General features: G+C 48.5%; 1 protein-coding gene across 3 annotated transcripts in view; it reads right to left on the reverse strand.

The window, feature by feature from the left end:
• Positions 1-1036: 1036 nt before the first annotated feature.
• The window catches only part of Rbpms2 (RNA binding protein, mRNA processing factor 2), a 33459-nt gene continuing 9716 nt past the window's right edge, over positions 1037-24779 (reverse strand). For 2 of the 3 annotated variants that reach the window (XM_028866527.2, XM_037207399.1), the window contains exons 2-8: positions 11104-11181; positions 10525-10563; positions 9681-9743; positions 9209-9359; positions 8589-8737; positions 2424-2493; positions 1037-2174 (exon numbers count right to left, since the gene is read on the reverse strand). In XM_028866527.2, coding sequence (XP_028722360.1) covers positions 2431-2493; positions 8589-8737; positions 9209-9359; positions 9681-9743; positions 10525-10563; positions 11104-11181 — 543 coding nt within the window. In that variant the 3' untranslated portion in view covers positions 1037-2174; positions 2424-2430. The other variant, XM_028866535.2, reaches the window with a different exon arrangement.

The raw sequence follows: 24779 nt of genomic DNA on the forward strand, positions 1-24779 counted from the left end.
AAGGCCCTCGCTTGCTTGGCAAGACCACATACCAGTGAGGGTTACTACAAAGACCCCATTCCTTCCCTTCCTGGTACAAGTGCAGGTACATCCCCTCCTGAATTTGCCTCTGGGGTTCAGGTCACCTGCCCACCTGCACCCCAAGTTACCCTAAAGCCTGTGTTTGCCTGTGCCCCTCCTACCCACTCAGACCTAGATACATGTCAGCCCTGATACATATGTCAACAGTTAACACCCTAGACCCAAGCCACACAAGAGAAGGGGTGAGGTGCTCGAGTCATCCGAGGCGCAACCAGGGCCAGCAGCCACAGCCACTGCCACTTTGCTCGACCGGCACCCCCCTCCAGGACCAGGATGGACCAAAAGCAAACTGAGGACTGCAGCCCTCCAGTAGGAGCTAGAAAAGATCTCAAGGCACTTCTCACATTAAACTGAAACACCGTATCACAGAGGAGCCAGGGCGGCCACAGGCCTCCGGATCACCCTGTCCATGACAGCCCAGACTCTCTCAGCACAGCCCACCTCGGGGACCTTCTCTCTTCCCAGGTATCAGTCAAGAGTACAGGTTAGTTTAACCTGCCGTGGGCAAGGTTTACGGCTCCCCTCTGTCCCCCCCGGCCAGCCTCACAGGTGTGCACCAAGATCAGACTCGAGAGAGGGAAGCTAAGCATACCAACTTTGTTTTTTTCTTTCTAGAGGGCTTGAGAACCACAGGGCAGGAGGGTGAAGGCAGGTAGACAAAGACACACTCAGGTCCCTGACCGGGTGCGGGAACTAAGGCTCTCTGCCCTCAGAATTCCTGGACCAGGAGTGAATTCATCACACATAGGAGGACGGACAATGGGCACCTGTATGACCCCGGTGCGGGTCATTCCTCACTCTGGGACTGGTTCCTCAGCTAACGAGGGCAGCAATGACTGTAGCCACTCTGAGGTATCCCCGGCGAGACAGCCACCAGGCCAGGACCGTTTCCCGGCTTCCCTCTGGTCATCCCCCAGCCTGACAGCCTGGATCCCATGGAATGTACAAGCAAAAATCAGAGCACAGTCACTTCAGGTTTTTATTTTGCGTTTCATTACGATCCAGTTTCACATTCTCACAGGGTCAGCAATTACAACAGCCACCTCCAGACATCACCCACAGTCCGAAGCAGCCGAACATCCGAGCTGAGGTTAAAGGCAGAGCACGGACATGCTTGTAAAGTAAAACAGAATTGCACAGTTTATCCTTCAGCTCATTCTTCTTAAACCAATGCCCGACACAAAGGCTGATCGCTAAGGAACAGAACACCCCCCCCCTTCCTTCTTCACGCTTCAAACTAAACATTAAACTTATCTGACAAGCTGAACAAGGTCTCTTCAATAATTAATGGTAAACACATGAAAAACCCTTTATGATCCATAAATATTTTGTTACATAGGGTACAAAAATACTTTTCACGTTTTGGTTGGTTTCCGAGTTCAGGAAGAATGAGGAGCAGGGGCAGGGTGGGGAGTTCTGGGGGAGCCAAGCACAAGGGAGGCTTCTGAGGCTGCCAGCCCTCTGGACAAGGAGACAACGCAGGACTCTGATTAAGTGAAAGTCAGAGGCTGTGGATCTGCTGCTAGATGAGGATGGAGTCTGCAAGTGTGTGGTGTGTATGTGTGTGTGTGTGCGCGTGTCTATTAGGAGCAGGGTCCTTCAAGTCAGAAGTGGCCGCAAGGCTCAGGCCTCCCTGAAGTAGGGTGGGTGTCGGAGTCAGGAGTGGAGAGAGACCAGGCTTGACAAGCCTCCAGTGCCAAGACCTGTTGCTATGGCGACAGTGTGGGAACAAACCGTACACTCATATGCACAAGTTTAAGCGTCACAATTCATAAACATGCAAAATTAAATGACCCTTTTCCTTGACGGGGAACTACAGAAGTAAGTTTGAGCAGGAGGTCAGGCTGTGCTGGGTTCCCATTGAGGCGGGCAAGCTGGGCCTGGGTGTCCCAGTAAGAAGGCCTCCGGATCCTCCTGGAGGGCCTTGAAGAACTGAGGAAGAAGGAAACAAGAGCCGTCCACTGAGTCAGGCTTCAGATTCACAGTGTCTAGAGGGAAGCAGCAGTTCCGCACAGGCCTCGGGTGGCAGTGAGGGCAGAGAGCCCTGTTTTTTGGCCCCACACAACCCAGGACCAACTCCAGGGTGACAAGACCTGGAGGGAGGGGAGAGAGGTGGCCGTGAGCAGAGAAGGACAGGAGCTGGCTATGGAAGCCAAAAAGGGGGATGCAGGGTAATGGGAAGAGGACAGAAAGGAAGCAGCAGCAGCCGCCGCTGCCGCCAGTGCCCCTGTGAACGCTCAGGAGCCAACAGCCCTGGCAAGCTCTCAGGGCCAGGCAGAGAGGACCCACGGCCGTGTGAGCAGCCAGCATTGGGGATGCTGACCTCAGAAGCCAACACTTACTGAGGAACTAACAGAACTGGCGGTACTTCCATCCTTGCGGGGTGGTATCTGAGGAGGGGTACCAGCGCACCTGCAAGAGAAGTCACTGTCAGGGTACACTTACCAGCTGCTCACCTCAGTCCTCAGCGGGAGCCAGGCGAATGTGAACAGAGTCCCTGCGGCTGTCCAGGCTGTCCCTGATCACTTGGCAGAGGCTGGGCCTCTAAACATCAGCTTCTTTCTCCTGAAAATGGGAAAACACAACCTGGCCTGCCTCCTCTTGAGGGTCAGGGTTCCATGAGGAGGACATGTCAGCATTTGGACCCCACATGCACACGCATGCTTTGGCATGCACAAGGAGGTTATATAGCACAACTTGTGGGCATCGGTCCCCTCCTTCCACACAGCCCCCAGGGACTGAAGTCGGTATATTAGGCTTGATAGGCAAGTGTCTATCTGCTGAGCCATCCTGAAAGGCCCTAGGGTTTTGGTTGGGTTTTTTGTTTTTGAGACAGGATCTCATGAATCCCTGGACTTACTATAGACCTAAGAATGGCCTTCCATTTCTGATCTTGCCTCCACCTCGAGTGCTGGGATTACAGGAGTGGGTGTCTGTGTCTGTCTTATGCAGTGCTAAGGACTGAACCCGGGCTTCATGCATGCCAGGTAAGCACTTTGCCAACAGTGTTGCCTAGCCTGAGAAATTCTCAACAGGAGAACGAGCTTGACACATTTTATGCTGTTTCTTTGGATCTCTTTTTCTTGGCCCGCCCAGGAGACAGGGTCTCTCTGGTGTATCCCTGGCTGTCCTGGAAATTGCTCTGTAGACCAGGTTGGCCTCCAACTCAGAGATCCACCTGTCTCTGCCTCCCAAGGGCTGGGATTAAAGGCTTGCGCCACCACCTCCACCCAGCTTGGATTTATTTCTTGATCTATCTACAAAATGTTTATGGCTGTAAACAGCAAGCAGGACAGGAGGTAAAACACTAAAACAAAAAACAGTGTGGCTTTCAAGGTGCGGGTCTCCACACACAGGTCCTGGCCTTTCTTCAATGCAGCCATTTTTGACTGCATTTCCATTTTTCCCATACTCTCATAGGCTCATAAGTGCAGAGACTTGAAATGCCTACTGAGGTTCCAGGCAGGAGGTGACAGCTTCAGGTTATCCTTGCCTGGGCCTGCAGCTACCTATACTGGCAATCACAGAAGGACCCACACACAGGCCAGCAATCCCAAGGCTGGATTCCCAGAGGCTGGTCAATAAAATGGCATGGATCCCTCTCTGTGAGCTAGACATCTGGTAAGGACAGTGAGCTGCTGCCAGACAGAGGCTTCAGGGAAGGAACCTGCCCCAGTCACACACAGCCAAGGAGGAGCATGTCAGCTCCAGCCTGAGCCAAAGCTGCCTGCCTGGGGGAAAGTGGGGTCTGAGCATCCAGGAGAGCCTGGAGTCCCCTTAGGAAGAGTGGGATGGTACTTAAGAGCCACTAGAGAATGGGTCAGAAGCTGGGCATTCAGACAACACCCACGAAGCTGCAGCAGGCAGACCCAGATGGCCCGCTTGGCTGCATCTGATTCCCGCCTCTTGGGTAAGCAGAAAGGGTATGACCAATGGGCTGAGAAACTGCCCTAGGAACTGCTCCTGGGACCCTCCCGACTCTACGTGTTGCTTGCAGAGTCCACTATTCGGGCCATCACAGCCTCCCGGGAGGTGACAAGAAGTTAGGGCTGGTTATCCTTACACTTGTGCACCTGGCACAGAGCAGGGCAGGCTCTTCCTTCCCCTGGCTGACAGCTATAAGGGAGGAATTCCTCTGGCTCTTTGCTGGGCTGGGAATACCCTCTGAGTTGGACACCCAGCTAGACACAAGCTAGTTTTTCACAAGCAAGGATACAAGAGGAAGAAGAAATACTGCCACCAGACAAGCTCGGGGCTCCAGCCAGCTCAGAATCTCCTCATGGGCTCTGCCTACCACCCTTCACCCAGCTGGAGTAGCCCCACAATTAGTACCTGACTGGCTGGGAGCCCATGGGACCAGACATAGGAGACTGGAAGGGAAGCCTTAAGAAGCCTCCCACTCACCCTCTTCCGTATAAGGGAGCTGAGGCCTCAGATAGCTGCTTGAAAGTCTCCCCATACTTACTCCCCAGGTGCTCCAACTACAGCAGTTCTTCAGCCCGGAGTCAAGATGTCTTGGGGGCATTTATGGGCCCAGGACAGCCAGGCCACTGATGCACAGGGAATGCACTTGAATGGATGCACTCAGTGGGGTTGCTGTAGAACATTTCATGGATGCTTGGCATATGCCAGTGGCCTGGCTTCCACTATTTCTGCATCTCCTCTTCCTGCTCAGCTCATGACATCCTCCCGGCCCAGGTCTAGCATGCGAGGGACATGCTGTAGCCGTCATCTTCTCAGGGCCTTCAGCTGTTCATAGCTTCCTGAGAGGCCACCCCTGTCCTACCTAAGGGCTGCTTCAAACCAAGAAGTGAGCATGAGGACACAGCCTCAGTCCCCTCCCTCTCAGATCTTAGGACCAAATAAAAAGATCTACCAAAAAGGAATGATTTTACATGAGAAAAATATGAATAGTCAATAAATATAGGAGCCTCACTGGCCAGAAAATCAGCTACAGTAATACTTCACCCAGGACCAGTGAGATGGCTCAGTGGCTAAAAGCATAGGCCCGTTGACTTGAGTTTGGTCCCTGGAACCCACAAAAAGGTGGAAGGAGAAAACTGTCTCCACAAAGTTGCCCTCTGACCTCCATACATATGCCATGGTACCCATGTCCACACACAAACAACATCATCATAATAACAGTAAATTGAAAAACAAAAACAGCGGGGCTGGAGAGATGGCTCAGAGGTTAAGAGCACTGGCTGCTCTTCCAGAGGTCCTGAGTTCAATTCCCAGCAACCCACATGGTGGTTCACAACCATCTAGAGTGGGATCTGATGCCCTCTTCTGGCATAAAGGCATACCTGAAGTTAGAACACTCATACATAAAATAAATAAATGAATATTAAAACAAAAACAAAAACAGCAACAGTGAACCTCAGTCCTTGCCTGACAAGACTGTGAGGCCTGCACTGGGACTTCATATTGGTCTAGGAATTCACCACTAGGAAAACCATCAGGCCAAGTGCCCACAAATGGAGAGTCACCTCACTAGGTCCTGTCAGCAGTTTGTAACTCTCAACTTCTTTGACACCTGTCTGAAGCTGGCGCATTATACATCGATATTGCCAGCCAGGAACCTGGGCACAAATCCAGTAACTGATGTGGAAAACTAACTGTCCAAAGATTAAGTTCCAGTGGGCACGGTGGCCATGCTTTCAACGCTGGAACTCAGGTGGTAGAGGGAAGAGAATGAGGAGTCTGAGGCTGGGCTTGGGTCCATGGAACTTTGTCTCAAAAATCCAAAAGAGACAAGATTAACCGAACAGAAAATTTTATGAAAAGACTCACATCCACTGATTTATTTATATACCCACTCCCAAATCTATAATTGATTAATTTACCATCATGTATTGGCGTGAGCATGTGTGCCAGTGTGCGTGTGGAATCAGTGCTCTCCTTCACCTTTCTGTGGGTTTCAGGGACCAAGCTCAGGTCACCAGGCTTGGAGGCAAGCACCTTTACCCTCCTGGGTCATCTTAACAGGCCCAAAATTTATTTTTTAAAAAAGAGACAGCCATCACTGGGCATGATAGCACATGTCTGTATGTCCAGCACTGAAGCAGAGGCAGGAGGATTGCCATGAGTTTAAGGTTTTTTGTTTAAAGGGGGAAAAAAAAAGGAGAAAGAGCAAGGTTTTCCTTGGAGTATGATAAGCCAATGTTAAAAGAAACCCATCCTGTCTGATTTTCTCCCCTAAACACAGATCTGTAGGAGCTTAAATGTTTTTGAGGTACTTGCCGAGTTATGTGGTGCTCTGAGTTTCCATTCACAAATTTCACTAAAATTGTCAAGAGTTCTATTACACAGACAACAGGCAAGGGAGTCTGTGGCAACACATGCTTTGTGCTTTCGTGCCTTCTTGCTTACAAAGAAAGTTTTGTCGTTGTTGAGACAGAGTTTCAATGTAGCACAGGCTGGCTTCCAAATCTGTTATGTAGCCAAGGCTGGCCCTGAACTCCTGACCCTCTGCCTCCACCTCCCTAATGCTGGGATTACAGGCAGAGGCCACAAGGCCTATCTCAGGTGAAGAATTAGTTCCTTTCAGCCTCCTGCAGGTCTGGTCTGTGCAACCACAGGGCTATGGAAGCTGGGGTGTGTCCCGCCGGGAGCAATAGCGGATGAGAGTTCCCACACCTTCCTGCCTTCTATTTTTAGCTGCCACCTTTTCTCAAGGTCACCTTCACTTTTCTGTTGGTCCTCTGGGTCAGGACCTCTCACTTAGGCTCAAAGTGTCCACTTCCTTATTCAGACACTTCTGGAGGAGTAATGTGCACAGACCAAAGTGCACAGGGAAAAACAAGTATCACTCCACGGAATAGACTTGCGTGCCTATCACGACGTCCTCGTGGTCTCTTTTACTGCTGGGAAAATGGGTGTCCAGTCAGTGTGAGGAGCAAAGTCAGAACTAAAGACTGTTTAGTCATTCGTCAGGCCCCAAACAGACCACTGTGCTTTGGGGTGGCCTCCTCCCTGCTCCCAGGAGGCTAGAAGACAGCATCTCAGGCAGACACAGACCTCCAGCCAGACAATAATAATAATCCTCAGCAATCAAAAACACCAGCACTTCTGTAGTACTTTATGCTGATAGGCTGGGTGTGGTAGAGGTATGATGTATCCTAGCAACCCAAGATGGAGGCAGATCAGGAGTTCAAGGTCATTTCATCCTAGGCTACATGAGACTATCTCAAAAAGCACAAAGATAAACGATAAAAAGGGACCCTTGAGATGTAGCTTAGTGGTAGTACTTGCTTAGAATGTATGAGGCCTTGGGTTCCATTCTGAGTACTGTGTAACCAGGGTGCTGCCTACCTGTTACTTCATCACTCTGAGGTGAAGACGGGGGATGAGAAGCTCAACACCAACCATCCCGACCCTTGGCTACACAGTGCACTCAGAAACCAGCTTGGGCCGGGCGGTGGTGGCGCACGCCTTTAGTCCCAGCACTCAACTGAGGCAGAGGCAGGTGGATCTCTTTGAATTCAAGGCCAGCCTGGTCTACAGAGTGAGTTCTAGGACAGGCTCCAAAGCTACAGAGAGAAACCCTGTCTCAAAACCCAGCCTGGAATATGGGAGACCTTACCATAAAAACAAACCAAAACAAAAACATCACAAAAACCAAAATGGGGTGGGTGGGGGTGAGGGTGGCAATCTTCAGTAAGTACTATTTTCTCCATTTAACAAGGAAATCGAGATCTGAGGTTAAAGGTCACACAGAGGTTGAGTAATGGGGCCAGGATCTGGACTAAGCTAGAAAACAGCAGAGCATGGGCAGGAGCTGGGAAAGGGGCCACAGGAGATTACAGAGTTCAGGGACTAGCAGCAGGGTAGCACTCCCAGCAGGCAGAGCAGAGGAGTGTCTCCCGGGTTCACCTGACAAACTGATGGCTCCTGAGCACCTGACCCAGTCAGCCTTTTCATTTTCTAACTGAGCACATATAGGCCCAAAGCTGAAGATCATGTAGCTATCGCCCAGGCAGGACCACGCAGCTACCTCCATGTGCTCTTTTCTTGGTAATACAGGAAACCCTCATGCTGGATGGTGGCCAGCAGCAGAAACAACAGTACTTGACACCTATTCCGGGCCCAGCCTCTACTCTCTAACTTCCCCACAAACAGCTACTGTCTTTTTTCTGCCCCAGTGCCCAGTCCCCAACCTGTAATCCCAATATTTAGGAAGGTGAGGCAGGAGGATTACCAACAGTTCAAGCACAGCCTGGCCTACACAGCAAGATCGCCAGGGCCTGAGCTTCCAAATAATCCGAGAAGACAACAGTTTGTGGGGATATTTTTGAGACACCAAGTCTCAGATTTTAGCCCAGGCTGTCTTAAAAATCCCAGCAATCCTCCTGCCTCAGTTTCCTAAATCATAAGATTACAGACAGGAGCTACCAGTCCCGGCAGAAGACGACGCTTCTGTTGCCGCAGCCCCGGGGACGGGACAGGTGGGCGGATCCCGCTTGTGTGTGTCTTGAGCCTTCTCCTCCTCCACCCAAATGGCTTACCTGAGCATGAAGGGCAGCAGCAGCGGCAGTGGCGGTTGGGTAGGTGAGCGTAGTATGTGAAATGGCTGGGGTCAGCTCTGTGGTGTAGAGCGGGTAAGGGGCCCAGGCCTCTGGGGGTGCAGGAATCAGAGCAGCCCCCATCAGGTCATCTACAACGGGAGACAAGAGCCTCCATCATCAGAACACTGGTCTTCCCTCCCACCACACCCTTTCAAACAGAGAAGGGGACCCAGCACTGTAACTGAACCATAGTCCCCATGTCCCGACACCAGGAAAAGAAGCCCTGTGAACTTGCTTGGCACTGACCAATACCCTATTTCTGGAAGATCTCAAGCAAGCCATAGATATAGCCTGTATTTAAAAAAAAAAAAAAGAGAGAGAGAGAAATCACAAAAAGGCTTCAAGGAAATAGCATAGCCCTGACAGCCTAGGAGCTCAGTCTTCCTGAGTCTAGAAAAGGCCGCAGAGGAGGAAGTAGGCTGGTACGTCTCAAGGTGGTGGCTACAGATGAAAGAAGGCCCCAGAAAAGGAGACATGACTGAATATATGCAGTTTAAGGAGAACCTGCTGGCCTGAGCCAAGTCAAAGGACAGGAGAAGGAAGACCAGAGGCTCACTCACAGGGGTCCCGTGCAATCAAATGTGCTCCTAGGGCAGGGTGGACATTGGTGGGATTTGGTGTTGCTATTAGCTTGCTTTTGGCCATCTTGGTGTTAGCTTTGGCAAACTCTAGCCTCAGGGTCTGTGGGTTCTCCGGATCAAAGCGAATACCCTAGATGGGAAGAAAAGGAAGAGAGACTCATACAAGGACCCATCTTGTCAACTACCATCAATGCAAAGGGCTGCCGTAGCAAGCTTGCCTAGAAGCCTTTTGCACACAGGCTACAGCTGAGGGAATACTGCTGACCTTGTGAGTAATGACACTCATCACAAATCAGGCAGCCAAAGAGTCTGCCCTGGGATGGATGGGAAATAAAAACCCAGCTGTTTATTGAGATGTGCAGTAGAGGAACATCTGCAGTGGACAGGACGGGGACAATCGCTGCTTCAGAGGTCTATGGGTCAGAGAAAGGTATGTTCTCTGTCTACTCACATTCAACGCATTTTTGGCTGCTTCTGCTCCTGCCCGGCTGTCAAAGATCACAAAACCAACAGGCTAGTAGGAAGAAACAAAGAACATCCTTGCATGCCTCCTGGCCTTATGTCTCTGCTCAACCCCCCTCTCCTCCCGCCAGTACTACAAACATAAAAACCCATCACCTAATTGGAAACAGTATCTGCCCTGCTGGTTAGAGAACACAGCAGAAATAAAGCTCTTGCCCCTAACACCCTCCCCTAAGGTAAATCGGGAAGATTCAGGACTCATAAGCATCTAAGTTAAGTCTCCCTTCTGGGTACCACACTATGAAAGGATGCCAACACAGCACTATTCCATGGGTCATTAATATCATTAACAACATCACCTTTTCTGCAGCTTTTTTTTTTTTTTTTTTAAGCCATACTGAGGATTAAACCTAGGTCTGGCACATGTCTGGCAAGTATTCTATCACCACAACCTCAGAAGCCTTTGCAAATGCATGCAGATAAAGTTGAAAACTTCTGAATTCAAACTCCCAGTGGCCCCTGAAGGTTCTGGGCTCTGGCCTCCTGTAGGAGGTCAGAGCTCAACTACTATCTCTAATGTCTTCAGCCTTGGGGGCCAGGCAGGCTGTGGTTCCAGAATGCCAGAGCCAGACAAGGCCAGAGGCTGACAAGACCCAGCCGGCTGGAAAAGAGGAGGAGGGAACTGTGGAGGCTGTCCTTCCGTCAGCACAGAAGCAAGACAGTAAGGGGCGGGCGAGTCTCCACCTTCAGATGCCTTCAAACAGTAGGAAAACGGTTTCAGTCCCGCCAGCAGTCATCCTGGGCTGGGAGGAAAAACCCAGGAGAGAAATTACCTGTCTTGAGGTGAGCTTGATCAGGGACCCTTCATAGCCCTGTGGAGAGAGGGTGGCCATTCAGGGATCGGAAGCTGTGATTGTGCTAACCCAGCGCTGACTCTCACATCAGCCTCATCCTTCCTCAGCGGTCCCCTGACTCATTCTAACACTCCTCCAAGGCAACCCCCTCCCCACCCAGGCGGAGTTGCTGCTGCTGCCTTTGTGTTCTGAATCACATGGTACAGCAGGACCCAGGGCACTCCCGCGTGCTCTACTAACTTGTAATTCGAGCGCAATTGCCTTATCCAGTTTCCTCAGCTTCAAATTAAAAAAAAAAAAAAGAAGAAGCTACACCGCATCTCAAGAATTCCTCACATGGCAAAGTCTGTTAAGATTCTTTACCGCCTCCACTTTACAGATGAGTAAGGGCCGAGAAACCGGCACAAGATGAGATTCAGCAGAACCATCATAGAGAGAGAGCCAGGTCTGTGACCTCAGATTCTGATACACCTTTCTGCAGTTCAATCCACAGCAGAGATTCATTCTTGCTGCTCAGCCCTGATCCTGGGCTCTAGGGGCTTCTGGGTCCTGACTCACCTTGAACGGCCGGAAGAGCAGGTAGAGTTCTCTAGGTTTAATATCCACAGGGAGGCCACTGACAAACAGTGTCCGGACCTGGAGACAGAGACCACAGTGGTCAGGATCAGGGGGGACAGGAAGGAAAGGGTTGTTCATCCACAAGGTAGGGCTTACAGAGAAACTGAGTATATCCTAGGCCTCTTTTACACATACAGTTTCGGGGCTTTGAATCTGGCAAAGCTTCCCTTAGGCTTCACACAACACCTCTGGGCAAATCTCCTGGCAACAGAGGCAAGGCAGGAGAGCCTTGGTACATAAATGTACCATCCTTTCTCAGACCAAAGACCACACACCACAGCCCCACACCCGAGAGAGAGAGTGTCTCACTCTGCAAGACGAGCACACAAGAATGTTATGATTTTGCACGTGCTACACAGTCACAAGGACCAGAGTTTGGGTCTGGGCACCCACACAATGAGCTGGACATCCCGGGAACACCTGTACGTACACCTCTGAGAAGGATGCAGACGGAAGGATTGCTGTGGCTGGATGGCTTTCCGCCTACATTCAGGAAATAAGTGGAGAGTGACAGTCCTCTGGTCACTAACACCCTCTTCTGGCCACAAACTCACACAGACATGTACACACACACAAATAATAAATCAAAAAAAAAAAAAGTTGTAGCCGGGCAGTGGTGGCGCACGCCTTTAATCCCAGCACTGGGAGGCAGAGCCAGGCGATCTCTGTGAGTTCAAGGATAGCCTGGTCTACAGAGTGAGTTCCAGGATAGGCACCAAAACTACACAGAGAAACCCTGTCTTGGGGAAAAAAAAACAAAAAACTATCAATCAATGACCAAAAAAAAGGTGTTATTTTGCTAGAAGATACTCATGTACCCTTGCTGGAAAAGCTCTGGTCTGAAGAGAGGCAGACACACAAGGAGTTTCTCTTACGCTCTAGTGTGAGTGAAGGCAGGTGGGCTGCTGATGGGTCTTCTGTTTTCTGCATTGGACTCTATAATCTTGTCTCTAAACCCAGCTAGCGCTTAGCAAATGCTATTAAAAATTTACTAAGGGCCGAAGAAGCCTGGCGGTGGTGGTCCACACCTTTAATCGCAGGCAGAGGCAGGCAGATCTCCAAGTTCAAGTCCAGCGTGGTCTACAGAGCTAGTTCCAGGAAAGCCAGGGTTATTCAGAGAGCCCTGTCTCCAAAACCAAAAACCAAACCAAACCAAATTGAGCTGGGTATGCTGGCACTCACAAGTAATACCAACACCGGGAGGTAGAGGCAACAGGAGCATGAGTTCAAGGTCATCCTTGGCTACAGTGAGCTCGAGGCCAACCTCAGCTACAAGAGACCTTGTCTCAAAACAAACCAAAAGTTTACTGGATATGGGAACAGGTGACAAGTTGGAAATAAATCAATTATTGCAATGGGGTTAAAGGCTAGCCACCTTGCCCTTCTGGGTTTGTTTGTTTTTGAGGAGGTCTCTCTATATAGTCCTGACTGTCCTGGAACTCAATATGCAGATCAAGCTGGTCTTGAAATTCAAAGAGTCACCCGCCTCTGCCTCCTAAGTGCTGGAATTAAAGGAGCACCACCCAGCTTTTACCTGGATTTTAAAAAATATTTTGTTCGTATGGCTGGTCTGCCTGGATGTATGTATATGTACCACATGCATGCCTGGTACCCCCGGAGACCAAAATGAGGTATTGCATACTCTGGAACTAGAGATACAGAAGTTTTTGAGCCACCATGTAGGTCCTGGGAATTGAACTCAGGTCCTCTGGAAGAGCAGCCAATGCTCTTCACTACTTGGATATCTCTCCAATCCCAGACCCGGCTTTTTGTGTTTTGTTTTTGTTTTTGTTTTTCAAGACAAGGTTTCTCTGTGGCCCTGGCTGTCCTGGAACTCACTCTGTAGACCAGGCTGGCCTCGAACTCAGATCCACCTGCTTCTGCCATCCGAGTGCTGGGATCAAAGGCGTGCACTATCACCGCCCAACTGTGACTTGGCTTTTTAATGTGCATTCTGGGGATCATAACTTTAGTCCTCAAGCACACAAGGCAGTGTTTTGCCTATTGTCTCTAAAGTCCCGTATCATATGTTGAGTTTTGAAAAGTAAAATCTTGCCAGGTTCCCACAAGAGTGTTTGATGCTGTAATGAGTGCCCTCCCTGTGGCTACTAGTTGGTAATGAAGTCAGATCTAAATACGGGGTTTTATCCTGTGACTCCTGGCTTCCTGAACCGCAGGCAGAGTACCCGAGATGACTGGCAGAACTGTTTACCTTATCCAACTTCTATTTTTGTCCCATTTATTTCCTTTTGTGGTACTAGAACCCTGTATATGCTAGGCAGGCACTGAGTTACAATCCCCCCCCCCTTTTTTGTTTATTTGTTTGTTTTGAGACAAAATCTCTCTACAGAGCCCTGGCTGTCCTGGAATTCTCTATGTTGACCAAGTTGGCCTTCACTTTACAGAGAGCTGCCTGCCTCTGCCTCTCCAATGCTGGGATTAAAGGCGTGCATGCTCCACCATGCCCAGCCAGTTCCTAGCTTGTTTTTGTTTTTGTTTTTGGATATAGCGTTTCTTTGTGTAATAGCCCTGGCTGTCCCAGAAGTCCCTTTGTACACCAGGGTGGCCTTGAAGGTGTGAACCACGACACCCTACCTACAGTTTTCAAACTTATCCTTATGTGTGTGTATAGGTCAGGACAGCTTTCCCTCCACCACGTGGGCCCCAGAGGTCTGATGGCAGAAGCCTTCACCCACTCAGCCATCTCACTGTCACAAGCTCCTGGTTTTGATACATTAAAAACACATCTCTTATTCATTCATTTATTTTTAAATAATTATTCTTGTGGGGTGTGTGTGTGTGTGTGTGTGTACACATACACTTGTGAGGAAAGAAGAGAACATTGAGTCCCCTGGAACTGAGTTACAGTTGTAGCTGCTGGACACAAGTACTGGGAGCTGATCCTAGGTCCTCTCTCTGCAAGAGTAACAAGTGCTTGTAACTGCTGAACCATCTATTTCGCCAACCCTGTAAAAAACACATTCAAGGGCTGGTTTGGAAAGGGCTCAGTGGATGAAGACACATGCTGCCCAGGCTAACACCTTTAGTGTGACCTCTGGAACCCACACAGAAGAAGAGAACCGATACCCACAAGCCGTCCTCCGACCCTGCCCCGTGCGCATCTGTGGCACATTTGTAAACACACACAAAGTAAGTGTAAAATTTTTTAAAAGTTAAAAACCAGAACCACTTTGAGATTTATAATATCACCACTGGAGAGGCAGAACCAAGAATATCAATACAAGTTCAAGGCTTACTTGCTCTACACCGTAAGTTTCAGGTCCACCTACAAGTCACAGCTTGTCAGGCTAGAGAGGTGGCTTAACAGTAAAGAGCGCTCCTTGCTTTCATAGATGACCTGGGCTTGGTTCCCAATGCCCACCTGATGGCTCACAACCATCTGTAGCTCCAATGCCAGAGGATCTAGTGCCCTCTTCTGGCCTCTGAGGGCAACACACACACACACACACACACACACACACACACACACACACACACATGCTGCTCATAAATACAAGCACTCTCAGGGCGTTGGTACATGCCTTTAATCCCAGCACTTGGGAGGCAGAGCCAGGTGGATCTCTGTGAGTTCGAGGCCAGCCTGGTCTACAGAGTGAGTTCCAGGACAGGCACCAAAACTACACAGAGAAACTCTGTCTTGGAAAAATAAATAAATAAAACGAACAAATGATAGACAAATAAGTAAATGCAAGCGCTCATACATATAAAATATATCTTAAAAAATTATCTAAAATAAGACATAATAAAAATCCAGGTAAGTAAGGCTTCCCTGCAAACTTGACTCCTGTTCTGAGCCTCATCTCATACTCCTATGCCCAGCATCACCTTCTTACCTCCCTGTTTAAGAAAAAGGAGAGGGTTGGGGATTTAGCTCAATGGTAGAGCGCTTGCCTAGCAAGTGCAAGGCCCTGGGTTCGATCCTTAGCTCAAGAAAAAAAAATAAATAAATAAAAGAAAGGAAGGAAGGAAGGAAGGAAGGAAGAAAAGAAAGGAAGAGAAGCTGAGAATGTAACTCAGCACGTAGTCTTGCATAAAAAACCCCACATAAAGCAGGTGCTGCTAACCTGTCTGCAATTCCAGCACTAATAGAGACAGAAGGATCAGAAGTTCAAGGTCGGGGCTGGAGACATGGCTCAGAGGTTAAGAGGTCCTAAGTTCAATTCCCAGCAACCACATGGTGGCTCACAACCATCTGTAATGAGATCTGGTGCCCTCTTCTGGCCTGCAGTCATACATGCTGTATACATAATAAATAAATAAATCTTTAAAAAAAAGAAGTTCAAGGTCATCCTCAATTACACAGTGAGTTTGAGGCCATCCTGGGCTCATGTAGACCCTGTGTCTCGGGGCTGGGGAAATAGATGGCTTCTCTGTTAAGAGCACTGGCTGCTCACAACTGTCTGTAACTCCAGTTCCAGGAGATCCGACACCCTCACACAGACATGCCTGCAGGCAAAACACCAATGCACATAAAAATAAAATAAAAATCTTAAAAGACACCATCTTAAATTGAAAAAAAAAAAAGGAAAATACAAGCTAGGCATGGTAACTCATGCTTTTAATTCTAACACTTGGGAGGCTAAGGCAGAAGAATTGCTCTGAGTTCAGGGTCAGCCTGAGCTAAAACAAAAAGCAAGACCCTGTCTCAAAAATTAAAAAAAAAGGATGGCTCTCCTTCAAAATCCCGCCCCCCCCACACACACACTCTCGGGTGTGTCTCCCCACTTCCCCAAGCACCCTCTTCCCTTTTTGTTTTTGTAGTTTTTTGAGATACTATGTAGCCTTACCTGGCATGGAATTTGCTATATTGACCAGATTGGCCTCAACTCACAGAGATCCATCTACCTCTGCCTTCCAATCACTGGCATTAAAGGTGTGTGCCAACATACCCAGCCACCCCTCTCTCTGTTAATCTTTGTGCATAGAATCTATATTAAAATTGCCAGCACCAAGAAGGCAGAGGCAGGAGGATCTTTGTGAGTTTGAGGTCAGCCTGGTCTACAAAGCGAGTTCCAGGACAGCTAGGGCTGTTACACAAAGAAACCCTGTCTCAAAAACTAAAAAAAAATAAAATAAAATAAAAAAATCTACACTTAAAATCCCTTTTAATATACTCTAACTCTACTTCCAAAAGAAAGAAAGAAAAAGCTTTCATTCCCTACCTACACTGTAGCATTTCCTGAAAGTATCTGGTTGTCCCATGGTAGGCCACAGGGAAGAAGGAACATGCTCCAGGGCTCGAGGGATGGCTCAGTGGTTAAGACCACTTGCTGCTCTTGCAAAGACTTCAGTTCAGCTTCTCCTACCCAAATCGATTGTCTCAAAATGACCTGCAATCCAGGCCAAGGGAGCCCTGTTCTAGCTGTCACCGGCACCTGCCTGCACACAGTACACACACAGACAAGCAACCACACACTCATAAAATTCAGGGAGGGAAAAGTGCCTTATGTTCTAATGAGGTGGTACGTGTTGAACAACCAGCTTTTGGGGACACTGATTTGAATTAGGAACCTGAAGGAGTGCCAGGCAAAGTTTCTCTCTCTCTCTCCCTCCTCCTCCCTCTCTCCCTCTCCAATAGTCAAGATTGTCAAAGAAAACCAATCCTGTAGCTGCTGGTTACCATGTCACCACACCCACCTACAAGAGAGTGACTCTCAGCCAAAGGTAGAACAAACTTCCTATGAAATTTTGCCAAGCACACACAGCAGGGCCTCTGGCCATTTTGGTTGCTTTTTCTCCCCCTTAGAGACATGGCATTTTACCTGGGAGAAGGCTCTTTACATTTCCCAGTCCTCAGAGCTCTGTACCCCTGTATTACCCCTTTGCCCTGTCCTTTGGGAACCACACAGCTGAGGCTCCAGGGTGGGCTCAAGTGTGTTCTTGGACTCAGGCGCCTCTCTGCCTTTTGCTGGCAGGGTTTAAAATATACAAGTAAATCCCCAGGCACTAGTGACCCACCTAAGGTCACACAGAAGACCACTGACTCAAAAAAATCCAAGTCTCTCGGCTACACAGTCTGGCAAAGAAGACACCTGCTTTGGGTTACCGGGAAAGGATAAGATCTCAGTGCCAGCCCTCAGAGTAGCTTGGGGTCTGTCCCAGCAAGATTGAGTGCAAGCTCTCTACCACAGAGTGGCACCTCAGCAGTCCACTTTTCCTCCCCAGAGCAGCCCCACAGAAACTTCCACCTCAGCCCTCTCCAGAGCCCGCCGATCTCAGCCCAGGCTAATTTTAATCCCTCCCTCCAACAGCTCTTTGACCAGACCTCCCCAGAGGCCCCTTAAATAGCAAGTTCTCAGCACCAAGTTTCCTGCTTCGTGTGGGAGTGGGGCATGGGCTCAGGGATCTTTCCTTATCTCCAACTCAGATCCTCCTTCCAGCCTTCTCTCTGGGCCACAGGGCCCCTTTCCTCTGGTTTTCATTGTTGATGTTCATGGCTCCCAGCACATCCCTGATTACCCTGACAGAAACAAAGCAGTTCTAGATTAGGTGACTGGTCCCATATGCCAGGTCACAGGCCCTTTGCAGAATCAAGTATGGGAGGCTAAGTCACAGGAAGTATAACCTGAACATCCACCCCAGTCAATCACATCCTTCTGTCCCCTTTGTTCAGAGAGGGGCAGGAAAGTTAGAAAGGATCGATAACTGGTCTTTGGTTTTCGAGACAGGGTTTCAATATGTATCTTGGGCTGACCTGGAGTCACTGTGTAGCCCAGCTTGACTTCGAACTCACAGCAGTACACTCCAAGAATTGGGATTTTAGGTTCGTGCCACCACAATCAGCTTTGCTAACTTTTATGAAGCATCTAACTTGGTTCACTAAGGAACAGAGTTGAGTGAGACCCAGATCCCCAGACTGCTGTCTGTGCTACCAGCAATCCACTTGGGCAGTTGCATTATTAGCCCATATACCTGGGTCTCCTTCCCAAGCTACTTATTCCAGATGATAGGAAAGTCAGAGTGATGAGAAAAGAAAAGCAGAAACCAGCAGACTAAAGGTGGAGAGAAGTATGAGCTCAACAGGCTGGCACACAGTACACAGTACACAGAAAACAGTGTCTGGAACCCACCAGTGGCATGTTTCCACCATCAGATCCTACGTAGCCCCATGCGCTCCAGGTCCCCATCTCATGGAAATTTCTTGTGCTGTTCCCCCTCATCCTGCGCTTTTCTTACTTATTATCAAGAGATCATCCATCCTTTAGGGTGGGTTTCCTCACCTCCCCCCCATTCCTTCCCTGAAGTCCTGCCATGGTCCTTAGCACCCTTGCCTTGTATCGCTCCCACAAGTCTAAGCTGATCTGGCATCCTGACTACACAAAGCCTTAGAGACAAGAAACAAGTCTCAAAACTTGTGCACCGTCCAAAGTGTTGACTCAGGTCCTGTCACTCAAGACTTCTCCCCTTCTTCCATATTCAGTTCCTCTAAAGAAACTTACCCAGAGACCAGATGTGGCCCAGCAAGGCAAAAATGGTACTACAAACAGCAAAGACAGCAGGCTATAGCTAGTTGGATGAGAGTTTGCATCTTATCTTTAGACTTTATTTAGCCTAGGAAAGCTGCTCCATCCTTGTGAATGTTTCAATCTACACAACACAGATAACCACCACAGAGATCAAGAGCTACCCTTACTCTATGAAATCATTTACCTCCACAAACTCTTACCTGTGAGCTACCAAGAGCCATCTGTTTATAAAGGTCGTCTAGTGAAGCTGGATCAGACCCAGGTCAGTCTAGAGCTGGCAATGTAGGTAGATGACTGGCCTTAGGCAGTCACCAGAATCTTTAGCTTCTCTCTTCTCCAGAGGAGGCAATAAATACTCCAGGTTTAAGGCACCAAAGAGATCACTAATTTAACTTCTTCATTTAACAGATGAGGGGAAATGAGTGTGACAATAGAGCTGTTGAAGGCAGTACGGATACTTCAGTACATGCAGTCTAAGCAACCACTCCTGCACCCCAGGCTAGCATAACCTACTCCTCCTATGACACTTTTTGGTGCCAGCCTCAGGGAAACTGGGCCATCAGGAGAAGTGACATACAGACCAGGATTTGGCACTAACAGTTAGTTGATACCACAATAAAAAAGGTCAACTGAAGAACTCATGCCCTACCTATTCCATAGTCTTATAACAAGTGAACACGAACAAACGAACGAACGAACACACTCACACATACACGCGCACCCCTTCAAATAAATTATTTGAAGAAGGCATTAGGAGTGGGTTCACACCATCCCTAGGATGGCAGAAGGTACCACACTTGTTCTCTTGGGACTCTCCCACACATCTCTTCTGGAGAAGCAGCAACACAACCAAGGGACTGTCTCCTTTCTGTCCCGAAAGGCAAAGATCAACTACATCACTTTTAGAATGGCACCTTCAGGCGGCGGTGGCGAACCGGTAATTCCAGCACTTGGGAGGCAGAGGCAGATGGATGGATCTCTGTGAACTGAAGGCCAGCCTGGTCTACAGAGTGAGTTCCAGGACAGCCATGGCTACACAGAGAAACACTGTCTCAAAAAAAGGCAATAAAAAAAAGAAGGAAGGAGGAAGGAAGGAAGGGGGGAAGGGAGGAAGGGGGAGGGAGGGAGAGAGAGAGAGAAAGAGAGAGAGGAAGGAAGGAAGGAAGGAAGGAAGGAAGGAAGGAAGGAAGGAAGGAAGGAAGGAAGAAAAACAGAGTGGCACCTTTGAGGCAAACAAGAGCAGGCACAACTAGACGCATAGTTACATCCTCAGCATAGCTACAATGTAAGTTTGCAGTTGGTGGAAGGGTGACTACAGAGAGATGGAGAACCCTTGGATGGTGCACACTGAGAAACAACTCTCCTAGTGGAACCTGTTCGTGGTGGTGTGCCCATACACGACACTACAGAGAAGGTCCTCCAGCCTCTACGTCAGCCAAGAGGAGACCAGCCTTACTGGAGGTCCCAGCTGAGTCTAGGGCAGACAACCAGCAACCCGCCCCCCACCAGAACTTCATTTCTGCCCAAAGCCCTTGGGACTCCCAAAAGTGCTCTTCTCCTATGCAAGCCGTACAGACTCTGGGAGTGTGGCAGTGGAGAAGTCCGACTTCCACCTGCCAAGTCCACACCACAGGCTATAGTTTGTTGGCCAACTTCTTGGGACTCTCGAGAAGGGCCTAAGTGCTCTTACGCTCCTTTTTCCCGTCAGTGCCAATATCTGACACAGGACAGAGGCAGTTCCCTACTGCAAGGTCTTCAGGGTGGAAACTACCCCTCCTGGTAAGCGATTTAAAAGATTTGTTTTGTTTGGTTTTTTTTGAGACAGGGTTTCTCTGTAGCCCTGGCTGTCCTAAAACTAGCTCTGTAGACCAGGCTGGCCTCAAACTCAGAGAGATCTGCCTGCCTCTGCTTCCCGAGTGCTGGGATTGATGATGTGCCACCACCACAGTTACAAAAGGAGATTCTTGACCACGCTGTCTAACCCTAGACAAAGGTGTCTTCTTCCTGTTGTATGTAGCCTTTCTGGCCAGATGTCAACATTTTTTGTTTTGTTTGTTTGTTTTTCTTGAGGCAGGATATCATACAGTCTAGCCTTAAATTCTTGATTCTCTTGCCTCGACTTCTTAAATGCTTCCTAAAGGTCTGGCTACAGTTCACTTTCTGAAGAATAGTTAGAAGGGCTCTAACAAGCCCATTCACATCTATGGGTCAATGAAGGTTTTCCTCCAGACAAACAAACAGTTGTTTAGAGAGATCACCCTGGCTAGAGAGATGGCTCAGCAGTTAAGAGCACTGGCTGTTCTTCCAGAGGTCCTGAGGTTCAGTTCCCAGCACCCACATGGTGGCTCACTACTATCTCTATTAACTGTAGTCCCATGGGATCCCAGTATCCCCTCTTCTTGTATACAAATGCACATGCAGTCAAAACACTGGAGGCAACCTGATGGTCAAGAATCAAACAGCAGCTGCTCAGACCTCCCTCCTCTTAGGGGCTCACACAGGGTCCTAAAAGGGGAGGTGGGGAGTCCTCTTCGTTAGAGGAACTAGACTCAGAAATATGATAGGAACAGAGCTGTTCACTAGGTCTGTGTCCTCTTCTGTAAAAGAGGGATAGAGCTGACACTGAGGATTCCTATTCTCCCAATCCTGTTTTTTTCTTTTTTGTTTTCTGAGACGGGGACTCATGGACTCCAAATTGGCTTCCACCTCCCTATTTGTTGAAGATGACCTTGAACTCCTGACCTCCTGCCTCTACCTCCCAACTGTATGCTCAGCTTCTTTTCTACACAACTTTTTTACACCTCAAAAAGACCTCCTTCATACCAAGCATTAAACACTCACTGCTCAATTACTGTGGCTAAGAGGATGGGCTCCATAAATGCCAGATTTTATTATCGATGGAAAGAGTAAACACTGCTTTCAAAAACAATGTGACACACACGGCCATTAAATCCTCTTACCCTTTAACTCTGAAGGACAACCACAGCCTTCTTCAAACCCCAGCCTTAGTAAAGCCAAGACAGGACCTGGGACTCAAGGGATCGCTATGTAGAGGACCAAGCCTTCTTCCCTAAAAATGTTGCTAAAGAACACCAGGGCTAGCCTGCAATTCAGAAACCCACCAATCCGCTGGGCAGCAGTCTGCCCTGCATAAATCCTTGCCACCAGGATTTGGACTCAGGGAGAAGGCACACACAGGAACACTTTGACTTGACAATAAAAATAACAAACGAGATAAAATTTATACACACACAGTTACTATGCAGAACCCCTCTCTATATATGTATGAATATATATGTATGTATGTATGTATGTATGTATGTACGTAAGTATAATTTTATATAATTCTAATATATCCCAGGCTGGCCTCAAACTTGTTATGTAGGTGAGGATTACCTTGAACTCCTGGTCTTCCTGTCTCCATCTCCTGAGTGCTGGAGTTACAGGTGACAGATATGTGCCATCACACCTGCTAAAAGTCTTTTTGGTTTTTTGTTTGCTTGTTTGTTTGTTTTAATTCAATCTTGAGCTGGGTTTGGTGGTATACAAGAGGCTAAATCGGGAAAGTTGTGGGCTCCAAGTCAGCCTGGACCACATACAGTGGACCACATACAGCCTGGACCACATACAGTGACTCAAAAAAGTCAAGAAATAAGCTGGCATGGTGGCACACAACTTTAATCCCAGCACTCAGCAGGCAGAGGCAGGCGGATCTGTGAGTTCGAGGGTAGTCTGGTCTGCAGAGTGAGTTCCAGGACAGTCAGGGCTGTTATACAGAGAAACTCTGTCTCGAAAAACAAGCAAACAAAAAAGTCAAGAAATAAAAAGAGACTAGCACGCTGTGCCACCACATCAGCAATCTCAGCATTGGGGGGTGGGGGGCAGAGGCAGGAGGATTTCTGTGAGTTTATGGCCACTCTGGTCTACATAAAGAACCAAGACAGCTAGGACTACATAGAAACCCTGCCTCAAGAAACCAAAAAGGAAAAGAAGGAGGTCTGGAAGAGGGCTCAGCAGTTAAAAATGCTAGGGTGGCACATGCCTAGTGATCCAAATTCAACCCCCAGGACCCAGTGGTGTGCATTACTAATCCCAAAACTACTTACAGCAAATTGTAAGGAAAATGGTCCTGAAGCTTGTGGGATAGCTAGCCTGATGTATGAAGTGCCACAGAAACAAGAGAAATAAAATTCTGCCTCAACAAGGAAAGGCAAGTGACTCCCAGAGTTGTTCTGATTGCTTCGTACGTTGTGACCACCAACCCCCACACACACACACACACACACACACACACACACACACACACACACACAAAGTAAAAACTAAAAGATCATTTTAAAAATGGTAAGAGAAAAAACACAAAATTATTCCCTACATCTTTTTCACTTGTTTGGTCTATTTGCAGTACTAGGGATTGAACCCGAGGCTTTGTGCATTCTAACCAAGTGCTCCCCCACTGAGTTATCCCCAGAAGTCTTTTAGCATCTCTAAAAGTCAGAATTCCAACTGGAAAGGGAAGGCTGCTGAACCATCCACTCCGTCAAGTTCCGCCTACTCACGGCTGGAGCTAGGGCTCCCAGTGTCATCTGGATGGAAAACACTACTTAGAAGGGGGAGGGGAGAGGAGGGAAATCCAAACTGGGAAAAACAAGACTCTTGTAAGCCCTTCCCACATCCTTCCCCCACTCTTAGCCCTCAGCAGTAACCTAAATAAAGAATATTTGAGCTGGAAGATACTATATTTTTAGATGAGAAAACCAGGACCCAGGGGTCCAGTGAGCTGCTAGCAACCACTGCACATGTGAAAAGTAGCTTTAAGGTCACCGGGTGCTTGGCTCATCAGTCTGGAAATGCCCATTTCCAGACCTTGATCGTATTATGCCAGTCTGCTTAGACCCCAGTGGGAAGCAGCCTGAGGCACCCAGGGACAAGTAGCTCTCAGCTTTTAACCAAAGAAGAGAGTAACAGTACCTTGCAGAACACTGATGGGGGGCGGTTTGATGCTGTGGTTAGTCCTAAGCACAGCTGGTTTAAAGAGGTGAAAGAAGCCAGCCAGCCATGGTAGCTCACACATATAATACCAACACTCTGGAGCTGAGGTGGGAAGACAGTCAAAGAATTTGAGACCCACTTGGGAGTTCTAAGACAGTCTAAAGCTGGGCTTGGAGGCACACACCTTTGTTCCCAGAATTGGAGAGGTGGGCTGATCTCTTTGAGTTCCAGGCCACAGTCTAATGCAGAGCTATATATATATACACACACACACACACACACACACACACACACACATTTAAATAAATGAATGAACGAACAAATGGACAAATGGGTAGGAGGTAAAACTGACAAGATTGCCACCTCCAAAAACAAAAACACTCAACACCTTATAAAGATGCCATCCTAATACCTGGATGTGAAGTGATCACCTCAGGAGCAACTCCACTGAGAAGAATCAAGACACTGGACTTGGGCTTCCCCTCCTGACCAGAAGGCAACTGCCAACCAGACTCAGACATGCAAGGAAAGCCCTAAGAACTACCAGAAGCCGAGGGTGAAGTCCTAGGCCATTTCACCAGCTAGGAAAGTGGCTGCAGATCTCCCTCCTAGCTCAGCTACAAACAACAGTTCCCTCACTCCCATTCCAAAAACCCAGTTTTCCCTTTTTTCCTTTCTAGATGGTCTGTCACCATTAGTCCCACACAGGCCCTGAACTCAGCCATCTAAATGATTCTCCCCCTCAACTTCTCAAAAGCATCTAGGACAGCAGATACATGCTACTGAACCTATATTACCAGACTTCGTTTATGCACTGCACATAGCGCAGTAAGAAGAGCAGTAAAAGAACCACTCGCCGACTCCTCTTATAACGGCAGGGAGAGAAGAAGGCGATTAAGACTCAGGGTAAGGGCTGGGCATGGTGGCACAGGTCTTGAACCCCAGCACTCAGGAAGCAGAGGCAGGTGGATCTCTGTGAGGTCCAGGCCACCCTGGGATACACAGTGAGTTCCAGCCTTACACAGAGAGACTGTCTCAAAACACAAACAAACCCAGGGTAAGATGCAAGCATTGCCTTTATTCCTCTCCTGAGAGCCTCAGTGCTTTCATCTGCCCACAGGAAAGCAAAGGGGGTGC

This window comes from Peromyscus leucopus, chromosome 7, assembly GCF_004664715.2.
Source record: "Peromyscus leucopus breed LL Stock chromosome 7, UCI_PerLeu_2.1, whole genome shotgun sequence".
Classification (NCBI taxonomy): domain Eukaryota; kingdom Metazoa; phylum Chordata; class Mammalia; order Rodentia; family Cricetidae; genus Peromyscus; species Peromyscus leucopus.